The sequence below is a fragment of the Enhydra lutris genome, unplaced genomic scaffold (genome assembly GCF_002288905.1).
Source record: "Enhydra lutris kenyoni isolate GAN:26980312 unplaced genomic scaffold, ASM228890v2 scaffoldscaffold6, whole genome shotgun sequence".
NCBI lineage: Eukaryota > Metazoa > Chordata > Mammalia > Carnivora > Mustelidae > Enhydra > Enhydra lutris.
The window spans coordinates 22,314,974-22,329,797 of record NW_019154090.1 but is presented as its reverse complement, the minus strand read 5'-3'; the positions used below and the strand labels follow the sequence as shown (position 1 = coordinate 22,329,797).

At 47.0% G+C, this 14,824-nt stretch overlaps 1 protein-coding gene and 1 long non-coding RNA gene across 3 annotated transcripts in view; one reads left to right on the top strand and one right to left on the bottom strand.

The window, feature by feature from the left end:
* The window catches only part of LOC111141364, a 79,635-nt gene that overhangs the window by 7,177 nt on the left and 57,634 nt on the right, over nucleotides 1–14,824 (bottom strand). The window lies entirely within an intron of this gene.
* Nucleotides 1–14,824, top strand: part of LOC111141362 (DLG associated protein 4) — a 138,506-nt gene that overhangs the window by 105,675 nt on the left and 18,007 nt on the right. The window contains 3 exon segments of the mRNA XM_022493843.1: nucleotides 744–1,105; nucleotides 3,275–3,435; nucleotides 4,331–4,647. Coding sequence (XP_022349551.1) covers nucleotides 744–1,105; nucleotides 3,275–3,435; nucleotides 4,331–4,647 — 840 coding nt within the window.

The following is a 14,824-nucleotide window of genomic DNA, read 5'->3' as shown; positions in this document are numbered from 1 at the left end:
GGGGTGGGCCTTCAGCGTTCTGTGCCCCTGCTGTGGGCCAGCCCCAGGCCAGGCTGGAATGAGATTCAGACCCCCAGCTCCCACCCTGGTAGGTCCTGGTTCCCTGAAACATGGTGGAGAATGGGGACTCGGACCAGCAGTGGTGGAGTATTGAGGGAGGCAGACTGGTGTATGAGGTTTTTCACGTTACTGGGCGGAATGGGGGGGTAGGGATAGCAAGATGGGAGGATAGGGTTAACTGGGCCCTAAAAGAGGTGTTGGTCTTTGACCAGACAGGGAGGGGGTATCCAGAGGGAAGGTAGAAGAGGAAAAGTCCAGGGGCAGCAGTAGGTCTCTCAGTGAGCTTGAGGAGGAAGCAAGATTAACATTCCTTAGCATTCCTGTCCTCTACTCTGCAGTCACTGCCTCCCCTGGCACTGGATCAGGCTGTGTCACAGCCTGTGGCACCACGAACTTTATCATCTAGCCCAGGCCCCAACTGGAAAATAACCTTTGTATGGGACTATGAGGTGGAGGATGTCTTTGGCCCATGCTGGCATCCCCAGCTAGACATGGCCTTGGCCTAGCAGGAGGGTGGGCAGGGCCTGTGTCTGTCTTGGTCATTGCCATGTCAGACCCCAATTCTCCTGCTCCAGAAATCCTTAAGGCCAGACCTAGGGCCAGTCAAGTGGGGCCTCAAACTTGAAAGAGATTCAAGAGGGTTGGGATTTTACCTTCTCCCTGCCCTCCTCTCCCATCTGCAGGTTCATCATGCCTAGTGGCGTATAAGAAGACCCCACCACCGGTCCCTCCACGTACCACGTCAAAGCCCTTCATCTCTGTCACGGTCCAGAGCAGTACTGAGTCTGCCCAGGACACCTACCTGGACAGCCAGGACCACAAGAGTGAGGTGACAAGCCAGTCGGGCCTGAGCAACTCGTCGGACAGCCTGGACAGCAGTACCCGACCGCCTAGTGTGACACGGGGCGGAGTCACCCCAGCCTCGGAGGCCCCTGAGCCACCCCCAAAACATGCAGCTCTGAAGAGTGAACAAGGGACGCTGACCAGCTCCGAATCCCACCCTGAGGCCATCCCCAAAAGGAAACTGTCATCTATAGGAATACAAGTAGGGGTCCCTTTCGCACTCGTGTCCTCAGCCCACTCTGTGCACCTGCCTGTGTGTAATTACATCTGGTGGAGGCCCGCTAGGTCTCCGGGGCAAAGTGGTTTGTCTGTATTTTGGGGGGTTGGCCCCACGTGGCCGGCCAAACCAGATTCCACCCACAGCCACACATTCCTTACATTTGCCCACTCACGTTGCAGTCTGCAGCTGTGGGCCCGTGGCCCTGCTCCTGTGATGGGCTGCCCCAGTGAATGTAGTTACACTCAGCCAGCCATCTCCTGTCCACTGTTCACTTGTCCACTGTCTGTCTGTCCACTCCACCCTTTGCCCTGTCAGCCAACGCGTGGGAGGTGGGACTGGCCTAACAGTTCTCTAATCCAAGGTCAGCTCGGGTGCGGAGGCCGCAGCCCCGCTTGGCGGGGGGAGCAGCATGGAGCGTAGACGCCGAGGGGCCTGGGGCCCGGGACCCAGAGCCCTTGAGCCATGGGGGTTGCTTGAGGGGAACATTACCCAGAGCCCTCTCGGGCCCTGGGGACAGGTAGGTGGCTCGAGGCACCAGGCCCATGTCAAATTGAGAAGTGTGATGCTGGTCCTGATGCCTCCCTCCACAGGAAGGGTATCCAGGCAGATATTTCCCCAGGACCAAGTGGCCAAAGCCAGCAGAACCTCCTGGAAGCCAAACTCACTGTACACCCACAGCCGTGGCCCACAGCGGGGCAGGGCACACCAGCTTCCCCTCCACTGCTTCACTGCGCCTTCTGCATGCACCAGACAGCAGCACTCTGTCTTCTGGCAGCCGAGCTGGGGCACCTGGAGCCCTGCTCTGGCCGGGTCTGACTAAAGTGGACCACACTCCGGGCAGGGAGGGAGGGAGGGCAGCTACAGGGAGCCTTGAGCTTGGGGAAGGCGGACCCCTCAGGGAGGTCAGGTTGGTGTGTGTTGTGGCTTGGGGCTGCAAGGGCTCCCCTGAGCAACCAGATACGGCCAAGTGGATGGCAGAGAGCTAAAATGCCCGAGGAACTTGAGACACGGAGGAGACCAAATGGCTCTGACCAGAGAAGACTCACTAGCCAATTTCTTGCACTGTCCTGAATTATTTTCCCCCTAAGAGGTAACTCAGGGCTTCAGTTTCCCCACAAATACAGGAACAGAGTTGTCCAGGAGACTAATGGTTTCTGGGATCCTTCATAAGGAGTCCAGCCCCTGCCCTGTGCAGCTGCTCCAAGAGGGATTCTTAGAGACATCAGAGTAGCCTAGTCTCTTGGGTCTTGTCACCCAGGGTTGTTGTTTGGGCAGCCCCACCCTCTCCTTGGCCAAACCAGAGGCTGCTGTCTTCCGAAGGTCTGAGTTAGGTTCACCGTTGGTTCCTTTCATCTAGAAAGTCACATGGGGTTAAGGATCCTAGCTCTTGGATCCATCCTGGGCTTCTCCTCCCTAGGATTAATCCCCTCCCCAGGCCAAGCTCTTGTCGCAGCTCTTTGAGATCCATGACGGTGCACTTCCCTAACAGACTCTTACTGTAGGAGGAACGCAACCGTATCCGCATGGCGAGGAGCCTGGTGCCTGGCCCTTGCCCCAAAAAGCCTTGTGACCCCTGCCATATCTGTGAAGACAAGGGACTGGGAGTCCCCAGTTTCCAAGGATACCCTGACAACCCTCATCCCACCCCTTGGTACCCTCATTCAGGAGCAGTGACGGAAAGGCTGGCCTGCCTGCTTCATGGCCATGCCTCTTGGTCCCAGAGAAGAAAGGCAGACTTGGGGCATGACTGCTGCCCGGTTTCCTTCCACTTTAACAGGCGTGTAGAAAAAGTGCTAGCTTTTGCACTCGGCCCTGGCCCTGGTCCTGCCTACTGCTCCCCAGGCCCACCCACTGTTGAAAGTAACTTCAGCCATCCAGGCCCAGGGATGGCATCCCAGAGTGTCCTGGAACCTCACCGGCTATCACCTTGGGGTAGCTTCCAAATCCAGAACCGCTGTCCAAGGTTTGTCCCTGATACAGGCGCCTCCAGCCTGCCCTTCAGCTGCAGGGTTGGGGGGAGCGATCTTTGCCTCGAGACAGCCCCCAGCTTTGACTACACCAGATAACGGCTGTGGCTTTGTGTGTGTGTGTGTGTGTTTTCTTTCTCTCTCGTCGTCCTTCTTTTTTTTCTTCTCTCTGATGCGTGTAAAGGAGAGGACTAGAAGGAACGGTTCCCACCTCTCGGAGGACAACGGACCCAAAGCAATCGATGTGATGGCACCCTCCTCAGAGTAGGGAAAGCCAGTCATCTCCACCCCATCCCACCTCCCGCCCACCTGCCCGCCCGCCTCCGCGCGAATGAGCAGTGCCCGGCTTCACTGGGTCCGGCCTCGGGCCCACGTGCAGTGTCCGCATGCCTCGTGCCTGTCTGTCCTTCTGCGTCGTCCCACTAATGTGAATTTCAGCAGCAAGTGTGGTGTTTGTTTTTTATTTTTGTCTTTGTCTCCGTGCCGTTGCTGTCGTTGTCCTTCAATAAGGTTGACTGCATTCAGCCAGTGCCAAAAGAGGAGCCCAGTCCCGCTACCAAATTCCAGTCCATCGGGGTTCAGGTAGAGGACGACTGGCGGTAAGTCGCACAGAGGTGGTGGCTGCTTCTCCCCCTCCTCTCCCTCCCTCTGCTCTCATCTCTCCTGCGCCTTCTCCTCCTGCTCTCCCTAACCCACTTCTCCTTGCTGGATTTCTAATAACCAAGCTGGGTTTGGGGTTCGGGCAGTGGCCCAGGCATGGGAAGCTGGGCGGGCCAGTAGTGAGCGCTTGCTCTGCGAGACTAATCAGCCCGCGGGCGGGGGGGACGGCGAGGCCAGCAGAGACATGGCCCAGCACCCCAATGTTGGTGGTCTTCCTGGCCCCACTGCAGTAAACAGGCAACCTTATGACCTTGTCCGTGTGTGTGTGTGTGTGCGCGCGCGCGCGTGTGCGCGGATGGGTGGGGCGAGGGCTGAGCAGAGAATGAGACGGGGGCTGTGGGACCCGCTTCAGGTGCATGGTGAGCAGACGATGCATCCGTTTCTCTGTCTCCCGTGTGTCCGGGTCGGGGTGGCCTCTGGTCTCTGGCCCTCCTGGTGACTCTCACCTCTTCCTGTCCCCCCCCCCCTTCCCCCCCCCCCCCCCCAGCCGCGCCCCCCCCCCCCCCCCCGCCCCCCCCCCCCCCACCCAGCCCCCCCCCCCCGCCGCGCATTTTTTTTTTTTTTTTTTTTTTTTTTTTTTTTCCCCGGACTGTACCCCACACCCCAACTCCATCAGCATCGATGCCGGGCCTCGGCAGGCCCCCAAGATTGCCCAGATCAAGCGCAACCTCTCCTATGGAGACAACAGCGACCCTGCCCTAGAGGCGTCCTCGCTGCCCCCACCCGACCCCTGGCTTGAGACCTCCTCCAGCTCCCCAGCAGAGCCAGCGCAGCCGGGAGCCTGCCGCCGGGACGGCTACTGGTTCTTGAAGCTACTTCAGGCAGAAACAGAGCGGCTGGAGGGCTGGTGCTGCCAGATGGACAAGGAGACCAAAGAGAACAACCTCTCTGAAGAAGGTGAGTGCTGCAGGGATGGCCCCTGGGCTGGAGGGAAGGGGGCCTGGCTCATGGCCCAGGTTCCCTTCTCAGAATGGAGGCAAGGCCTAGAGAACGCACTGAGAGCCTTCCCATAGGAACCAGGTGGCCTGCCGGCCGGCCTCAACCCTCCCTGTTCATGTCCACGGATCTCGTCCACAGGTCCCAGCAGCCGTGCGTTCTGGTATTTCCTACTGCGGCTTTTGTCTTTTAAATGGGATGCCTTGTGTTTCCTCTCAAATTCATCATCAACATGGAGATTTCCTGCTCTGAGAGAGGAGCAGTTAGCTCTGTCACGTCTGCCTCCATGTCGGACACCACCATTTGGGGTTAAATAACCACCAGTAGTTCTGGGCACCGTGAGGATGGAAATACCGATCACTGCAGAGCCTAATAGCGTCCGATGATGATATTTCCTTTCCCACATTTTATTTTTCCTAAAATGAAGGACTGCCTCATCTTTTTTACACTTCATTTTTTAAGCTCTAATTTGTTACTTTCTGACACGTCCCACCACATCTGCCAGCCTACGTCGGTGTTATTTCCCCGATATGCACACATATCAGATAACCTCATGATTTCATCTTTTTCCCGGTGCCCTCTAGTTCTCTGTTCTCATCTGGCCAGTTCACTCTCTGGGCCTGTTGCCTAGCTGCTGTCCAGAGACTTCCCTTTTTATCACCTGGGCCTGCCCTTGGCCACTGTCCCATGGTGGACACCCCACTTTCCAGACCACATGGCCTTCTGCTTTCTTGGCTGTAGTCCCTCATTTTGCTGCCACACACCTTCAATTCGAGATAAATTTTTGGAAACTCTGTATCTTTATTTAGACCTCACATGGTTGGGCTGGGTGTAAAGCTGAAAATAATAAATTATGTATGTAAATGTGTAGATTTATAGGAGTGTGTGTGTGTGTGTGTGTGTGTGTGTGTAAAAATAACCTATAAATATATATACCTCTTAACACACACACACACATATACATGTATGTATGTATATATGTGCACACATGTACATACATACATACACACCTATAAACATAAAGTTGAAAATCATTTTCCTTTAGAATCTTTAAGGCTATATTGTGTTTAGCTTCTGTTACTTGAACTGAAGAGTTTGATGCATTCTGCTTCTCAGGCCTTTGTGTGTTTTTTATCAATGGAAGCTGTTAAGCTCTTCACTTGACCTCTCTTGTGAAATTCCTCAGTGCCATGCCGAGGACTGGGGCCTTGTTCATGTGCCAGCAGCGGATAGGCCCCTCCTAGGTGGAGACACAGGTCTTTTGTTTCTGAGAAATAGCCTTGCATTAACTTTTAGGTGGTTTTTTGTTTTGTTTTTTGTTTTTACAATTTTCTTTATTTGAGAGAGAGCACAAGCAAGGGGATTGGCAGAGAGAGTGGGAGAAGCAGACTCCTCACTGAGCAGGGAGCCTGACATGGCACTCCGTCCTGGAACCCTGGGATCATGACCTGAGCTAAAGGCAGATGCTTAACTGACTGAGCCACTCAGGTGCCCCACCTTGCATTTACTCTTAAAAATAATTTCCGGGGCGCCTGGGTGGCTCAGTGGGTTGAGCCGCTGCCTTCGGCTCAGGTCATGATCTCAGGGTCCTGGGATCGAGTGCCGCATCGGGCTCTCTGCTCAGCGGGGAGCCTGCTTCCCTCTCTCTCTCTGCCTGCCTCTCTGTCTACTTGTGATCTCTCTCTGTTAAATAAATAAATAAAATCTTTAACAAAAAAAATAAATAAATAAAATAAAATAAATAATAATTTCCTCACTTGAATTGTTCTCTCTCTCCAAAATTCCCATCACTCAGACGTGGGACCTGTCAGGTGGAGCCTCAGCCTCTGATCTTTTCTTCCTCATATCTATCTTTCAGGTGTCTCTTTCTGGAAGGCTTTCTTTCTCTTTACTTTTTGTCATGCTGTAACAACTTTATTGATCTGTGATTCACATGCCATGAAATTCACCCTTTTAAAGTGTACTGTTCAGTGGCAGTTAGTACACTCACAGTGTTTTACAACCGTCACTACTAATTTCATTATCATTGCTCCAGAAAGAAACCCTGTAACTATTAGTAGTCCCTCCTCATTGGCTCCTCCTCCTTAGCTCTTAGAACCACGTTCTCTCAGGGGATCTGCTGTTCTGGATACTTATACAAATGGAATCCTGCAATATGTGGTCTTTTGTGTCTGCTTCTTTCATTTTGCATGAGGTTCTCAAGGTTCGTCCAGGTTGTGGCATCTGTCAGCACTTCCTTATTGCTGAACACTCCAGCACTTTGAGTAGACTTCATTTTATCCATTCACCTGTTGACGGACATTGGTTTGTTTCCATTTTCAGGCTAGTGTCCAGAACACTGCTGTGAACGCGTGTGTGTTTGTGTGGATGTGTGTTCATTTCTTTTGGATACGTGCCTAGGAGTAGAATGGCAGGATCACAGGGTAACTCTACGTTCAACGCTCTGAGGAACGTGCCAAACTACTGTCCACGGTGGCTGCACCATGTAACGTTCTCGGAAGTAGAATGTGAGGATGCTCATTCCTCCACATCCTCCCCAACATTTGGAATTATTGGTCTTTTTGAATCTAGCCATCCTAGTGGGTGTGAAATAGTATCTCCTTGTGGCTTTAATTTGTATATCCATGGCAGCTAATAATGTTGAGCATCTTTGCGTATAACCTGTTGGCTCTTTTTTACATTTTTGTTGGAGAAATCTTTAGAGATTTGGAGGTTTTCTTGCTTTATCTCCAAACCTTGTCCATCAGGTGCTTCCTATGGCCATTCATGTAAGAGGTCGTTCTTCCTCTGTTCCTTCTTCGAGGTATTTTTTTTTTTAAAACATGGATGAAGCCAACTCTTATTCTTTTCTTTTTTTTTTTTCCAAAAATTTTATTTATTTATGTAACAGAGAGAGAGGGAGAGAGCACAAGCACAGGGAGTAGCAGGCAGAGGGAGAGGGAGAAGCAGGTTTTCACGCAGAGCAGGAAGCCCAATGCCAGGCTCGATCCCAGGACCCTGGGATCATGACCTGAGCGGAAGGTAGACACTCAACGATCTGAGTCACCCTGGCACCCCAAGCCCATTTGTTAATTGGGTTGTCTTTTTATTGTTGAGTTGCAAGAGTTCTTTAGATGTTGTGAATAGTGGCACCCGTATACATGGTAGTTTTTAATTCTGATGTAGTCCTATTTTTCTTTCACTGCTGAGCTTTTACTTATTTTTAAAGTTATGAATATATATTAATTTAATAAAAGTTAAAATAAGGGGGGTGCCTGGGTGGCTCAGTCAGTTGGGCATCTGCCTTCCCCTCAGGTCATTTTTCCAGGATCCTGGGATTGAGTCCCTCATCGGGCTCCTTGCTTAGTGGGGAGCCTGCTTCTCCCTCTGGCTGCCGCTTCCCCTGCTTGTGCTCTCTTTGTCAAATAAATGAGTAAATTATTTTTAAAAATTAAAATTTGGATAAAAACATCAAGGCACTGAGAAACTAGCAGCTCTATGTGGGCAGGGCTTGTTGAAAGGTAGGCTTCTGGAGCACCTGGGTGGCTCAGTGGGTTAAGCCGCTGCCTTCGGCTCAGGTCATGATCCCAGAGTCCTGGGATCGAGCCCCGCATCGGGCTCTCTGTTCTCTAGGGGAGCCTGCTTCCTCCTCTCTCTCTGCCTGCCTCTCTGCCTGCTTGTGATCTCTCTGTCAAATAAATAAAAAAAATCTTTAAAAAAAAAAAAAAAAAAAGGTAGGCTTCTGTGGATACCTCAGAAAACTGATTTTAAATAATATATAGTAGAAATTATATCAAAATAACAAAGGAAACCAATTACATTAATAGAGAGTTATCAAAATGTATACTTTTTTAACACATTAAATGACACGGGGCGCCTGGGTGGCTCAGTGGGTTAAAGCCTCTGCCTTCAGCTCAGGTCATGATCTCAGGGTCCTGGGATCGAGCCCCACATTGGGCGCTCTGCTCAGCAGGGAGCCTGCTTCCCCCTCTCTCTCTGCCTGCTTATGGTCTATCAAATAAATAATTTAAAAAAAAAAAGACATTAAGTAACACAATCTAGCAGTGAGTCTAATTACTATAATTTCCAAGTAGTGATGACAGTAAACATTATTTCAAGATAACTGTGACAGCTATAATGTGATATGAAATTCTGTGATTTCTATTGGTGACAAAGTGACAGGTACTGCTAACATTAAAGTGGTTTATTGCCATCTGAGTTTAAGCACATCCTGCTGGAGGGTGACAAACTCGCCCTTTCCTTAGGGGAAGACCTTTAAATGTCAGTACTCCTTCTCTGCAATCCTACAGAATGTTCTTCAGAGAAGAATAATCTTCTTGTTTCTCTAGGGGTCAGTATTTCCTCTGATACTATTGCTCATGTTATAAAATTAATGATTTTGTGAGGCACCTGGCTGGTGGTAGAGCGTCAATTCTTCATCTTGGGGTTTTGCCTTTGAGCCCCACATTGGGTGCAGAGACTACTTAAAAATAAAGCCTTTAAAAAAATCAGAGTACCTGGGTGACTCAGTCAGTTAAGCAACCAGCTCATGATTTTGGCTTAGGTCATGATCTCAAGGTTGTGAGATCGAGCCCTGCATCAGGCTCTGTGCTCAGCAGAAGTCTGCTTGTCCCTCTCCCTCCAAGCCCTCTGCCCCTCCCCTTGCATGGGCATGCTCTCTCTTTCTCAAATAAATAAATAAATAAAATAAAAATAAACTATTGATTTTTTTTTTAGATTTTATTTATTTATTTGACAGAGATCACAAGTAGGCAGAGAGGCAGAAAGAGAGAGAGAGAGGAGGAAGCAGAGAGAGAGAGAGAGAGAGAGAGAGGAAGAAGCAGGCTCCCTGCTGAGCAGAGAGCCGGTTGTGGAGCTCGATCCCAGGACCTTGGGATCATGACCTGAGCCAAAGGCAGAGGCTTTAACCCACGGAGCCACCCAGGTGCCCCTAAACTTAATGATTTTTTAATCACTGTAATTTTTAAATTTGATAGGTTTATAACAGTCTTTTGCACACTTGATTTTTTTTATTATGGCAAAATATAACATCATCTTAACAGATGTGGTTTTTTTTTAAGATTTATTTTGAGAGAGAGAGAGAGAGAGAGAGAGAGAGAGGTAATGCAGGGAAGAGGTGCAGAAGGAGAGAGAAATAATCAAGCAGACTTCCTGCTGAGTGGAGAGTCCGACTCGGGGCTCCATCCCGCAACCCTAAGATCATGACTGGAACCGAAATCAAGAATTGGATGCTTGGGCACCTGGGTGGCTCAGTCATTAAGCATCTGCCTTTGGGTCAGGTCATGATCCAAGGGTCCTGGGATCCAGCCACGCACTGGGCTCCCTGCTCAGTGGGAAGCCTGCCTCTGCCTCTCCCACTCCCCCTGCTTATATTCCCTCTCTCACCGTGTCTCTGTCAGATAAATAAAATCTTAAAAAAAAAAAAAAAAAAAAAAAAGAACCAGATGCTTCATCAACTGAGACCCCCGGGTACCCTGCATCTTCACTGTTCTTAAATATTCAGTTAAGTGATATTAAATGCATTCATAGTGTTGTATAACTTTCACCACCATCCATCCCTGTAACTTTTTCTCTTGTAAATCTGAAACTCTACCCATTAAACAATAACCCCTCATTCTCTCTTCTTCCCCAGCCCTGGGCACCCATTATTATCTTTCTGTCTTTAGGTTCCAACTGCTCCAAGTACCTCATAAAAGTGGAATCACACAGTATTTACCTTTTAGTGATTGGTTTTATTTCACTTAGCATTAATGTCCTCAAAGTTCTGCCACGTCACAGCATTCCTCAGAACACCAAACCTTTTTAGGACCGAGCAACACTCTGTTGTATGTGTACACCACATTTTGCTTATCCTTTCCTCTGTCAGTAGACATCTGGACTGCTTCCACACTTCAACTGCTTTGAGTAATGCTGCTGTGAACGTGGGCATATGAATACCTCTTCAGGTCCGCCTTTTGGTCCTTTTGGCCATATATCCAGAGGTGGAATTGCAGGATCATGTAGTAATTCTATTTTTTTTTTTTTAAGATTTTATTTATTTATTTGACAGAGATCACAAGTAGGCAGAGAGGCAGGCAGAGAGAGGAGGAAGCAGGCTCCCTGCCAAGCAGAGAGCCCAACGCGGGGCTCCATCCCAGGACGCTGGGATCACGACCTGAGCCGAAAGCAGAGGCTTTAACCCACTGAGCCATCCAGGCGCCCCGGTAATTCTATTTGTAGTTTTTTGAGGAAGCACCACAGTGTTTCTCATAGTCAGTGTATCATTTTACACTCCCACCAGCAGTGCTCAAGGGTTCCAATTTCTCTACGTCCTTTCCCATACTTGTTTCCCATTTCTTTCAGAGTAGCCATCCACGGGTGTGAGGTGGTATCTTATTATAGTTTTGACTCACATTTCCCTAAGGATTAGTGATTTTGAGCATGGCTTCATGTGTTTGTCGGCCATTCATATGTCTTCTTTTGAGAAATATCTATGGAAGTCCTTTGCCCATTCTGAAGTCAGGTTGTTTGCTTTTTTGTTACTGAGTTTTAAGAGATCTCTCTATATTGTAAATATTAATTCTTTATCCAGATATATGATTTGCAAATATTTTCTCCCATTTTGTGGATTATCTTTTTACTCTGTAGAGGACTTTTATACTGCACAAAATTTTAAATTTTCATGAATTCATTTTTTTGTTACCTATGCCTTTCATGTCAAAACCAAGAAATCATTACAAATCCCGTGTCCTGAAGCTTTTGTGCTTTTTTTTTTCTAAGAGTTTTACTGTTGTAAAAGGTATTACATTTAGGTCCTTGATCCATTTTGAGTTCATCTTTGTATATGGCATTAGGTGGGTCTAACTTTTGCACGTGGGTGTCCAGTTTTCCCAGCACCGTCTGTTGAAAGGACCGTCCTTTCCCCATTTGTCTTGGTATCCTTGTCAAAAATCATTTCCCCATATATGCAAGGGTTTACTTCAGGGCTGTCTGTCTTATTCCATTGATCTATAGGTCTGTCTATATGCCAACACCACACTGTTTTGATTTCTGTAGCTTTGTAGGAGGTTTTGAAATCACGAAATTTGAGTCCTCCCATTTTGTTCTTTTTCAAGATTGTTTTGCATATTTGGGGTCCCCTGAGATTGCATAGAACTTTTAGGATGGGTTTTCCTATTTCTGCAAAAATACACTGTTGGGATTTTTGAAAGGGACTATGGCTTTGGGTAGTATTGACATTTAACAATATTAAGTCTTGATGAACAGGGGATTGGCTTCTGTTTATTGTGTCTTTTAATTTCTCTCAGCAGTGTTTTATAGTTTCCTTTGTACAAGCCTTTCACCTCCTTGGTTAAATACTTCTTAAATATTTTATACTATTTAATGCTAATGTAAATGGAATTATTTTATAATTTCCTTTTCAGCTTATCTGTTGTTACCATATAGAAAAGCAACTCATTATTATTAGCTTTGCATCCTGCTGCTTTGCTGAATTCACGTAATAATTCTGTGTGTGTGCATGCATGTGTCATCTCTGGAGTTTTCTACACAGAATATCTTATCTGCAAACAGATTATTGTACTTCTCCCTTTCCAATTTGGATGTCTTGTCTTTTCCTTGCCTAACTACTCTGGCTAGAACTTTAGTACTGCTGAATAGAAGTGGTAATAGTGGGCATCCTTGCCTTATCTCTGGTCTTAGAGGAAACACTTTCAGACTTTAATCGTTGAGTATGATGCTCACTGTGGGTTTTTAATAGATGGCTTCTGTTACGTTGAGGTAGTTTCCTTCTGTTCCTAGTTTGTTAAGTGTTTTTCTCATGAAAGGGTATTGGATTTTGTCAAGTGCTTTTTCTGTATGGATTGAGATGGTCCTGTGGTGGTTTTCCTTCATTCTGTTGATGTGGCATCTTAGTATATTAATTGATTTTCATGTTGAATCAGCCTTCCATTCCAGGCATAAGTCCCACTCGATCATGGTATGTAACCCTTTTAATGTGCCAGAGTTGTATTTACTAGTATTTTCTTGAGGATTTTGGTATTGACGTTCATAGGGATAATGGTCTATAACTTTCTTTTCTTGTAGTGTTTTTGTCTGGCTTTGGTTTCAGAGTAATGGGGCTTCACAGAATGAGTTAGGAAGTGTCTCTTCAATGTTTGGAAAAGTTGGAGGATTAGTAATTCTTTAAATCTTTGGTAAGATTCACCAATGAAGGGTTTTTCTTTATTGGGAGATTTAGAGGACTGATTCAGTCTCCTTATTAGATAAAAGTCTATCCAATTTTCTATTTTTTCATGATTTAGTCTTGGCAGGTTTTGTCTTTCTAGGAATTTGTCCTTTTCATCCAGGTTATCCAATTTATTGATGTGTAACTGTTCTAGTGTTCTTACAATCTTTTTATTCCTATAGAATTGGTAATAATACTTCCACTTCCACTTCTGATTTAGTGTTTGTCTTCTTTTTCTCTGTCGAGCTGAAGTTTGTCAGTTCTGCTGATCTTTTTGTTTCATTAATTTTTCTCTATTGTTTTTCTATTCTCTATCTCTGCTCTAATCTTGTTTCCTTCTTCCTGCTGTTTTTGGGTTTATTTTGTTCTTCTTTTCTAGCTCCTTAAGTTGTAAAGTTAGATTGTTAGATTTGAGATCTTTTCTTAAGTTTTTAATGTGTCTATAGCCATAAATTTCCCTCTTAGCACTTGTTATATTTCCTAAATTTGGATATGTTTTATTTTCATTCATCTCTCGGTATTTCCTAATTCCCCCTCTATTTCTTCTTTGATCCATTGGTTGTTTAAAAGTATATTCTCGGGTGCCTTGGTGGCTCAGTGGGTTAGTCTCTGCCTTCAGCTCAGGTCATGATCTCAGGGTCCTGGGACGGAGCCCTGCCATCGGGCTCTCTGCTCAGCAGGGAGCCTGCTTTCCCCTCTCTCTCTGCCTGCCTTTCTGCCTACTTGTGACCTCTCTCTCAGTGTCAAATAAATAAATAAAATCTTAAAAAAAAAAAAAGGTGTATTTCTCTCTTTTTCTCTCTCTCCCTCTCTTAGGAAAAAGGAGGGGTTGCCTGGGTGGCCCAGTTAAGCATCTAACTCTTGATTTTTGGCTAAGGTCATGATCTCAGGGTCGTGAGATCAAGCCCTACCTTGGGCTCTGTACTGGACACGGAGCCTGCTTAGTATTGCTTCTCTCTCCCTCCGCTCCCTGTGTCCCCCCTCCCAAACAAATAAGTATATTGTTTAATTTACACAATTTTGTGAGTTTTCCAGTTTTCCTTTTGTTAAATTGATTTCTAACTTCATCCTGCTTATGTTCAAAGATACTGTGTATGATTTATATCTTTTTAAAAATCTGTTGAGACTTAACTTGTAGGTGCACCACTGGCTCAGTCAGTGGAGCATGTGACTCTTGATCTTAAGGTTGTGAGTTCGGGCCCCATGTTGGGCCTAGAGTTTGATATTGAAAAACCTTGGTTTGGCGGTGGGGTACTTAATGTATATTCTGTTGTTGGGTAGGGTGCTCTGTATTAAGTCTGTTAGATCTGGGTTTATTGTGTTGTTTAAATGCTCTATTTCCTTACTTATCTTCTGTCTTGTGCTATTATTGTGAGTGGGACATTAAAGTCTCCAACTATTACTGTAGAACTGTCAGTTTCTCCCTTCACTTCTGTCGGTTTTTGCTTTCATGTATTTTGGTGGTCATTAGGTGTGCGCCTGGGGGCTCAGGTCACGGTCCCAGGGTCCTGGGATCGAGGCCCACATTGGGCTCCTTGCTCAGCAGGAAGCCTGATTCTCCCTCTCCCACTCCTCCTGCTTGTGTTCCCTCTCTTGCTGTCTCTCTCTCTCAAATAAAGAAATAAAATCTTAAAAAAAAAGAAAGAAAGCCGGTTGCACAACACCAGTTATTGACGTCATTACTTTCCTCCCTGATGAGTGATACTGGCCGGTCAGAACCGCTGCCACATTTTACAGACACGGTGGGTGTTTCTAGGCTCTATTCTGTTCTGCTGCTGTTTTGTCTATTTCTACATTAAAATAGCTGTTAACTGCCATAGCTTTTTAATATTCCTTGGTATCTGCTAGGGTGAATCTCTCTTCCTTATTGTGTTCAGAAATAAAAAGTTCACATATCTCTTCATTCGTCCAATACTAATTCTGGAATTAGTA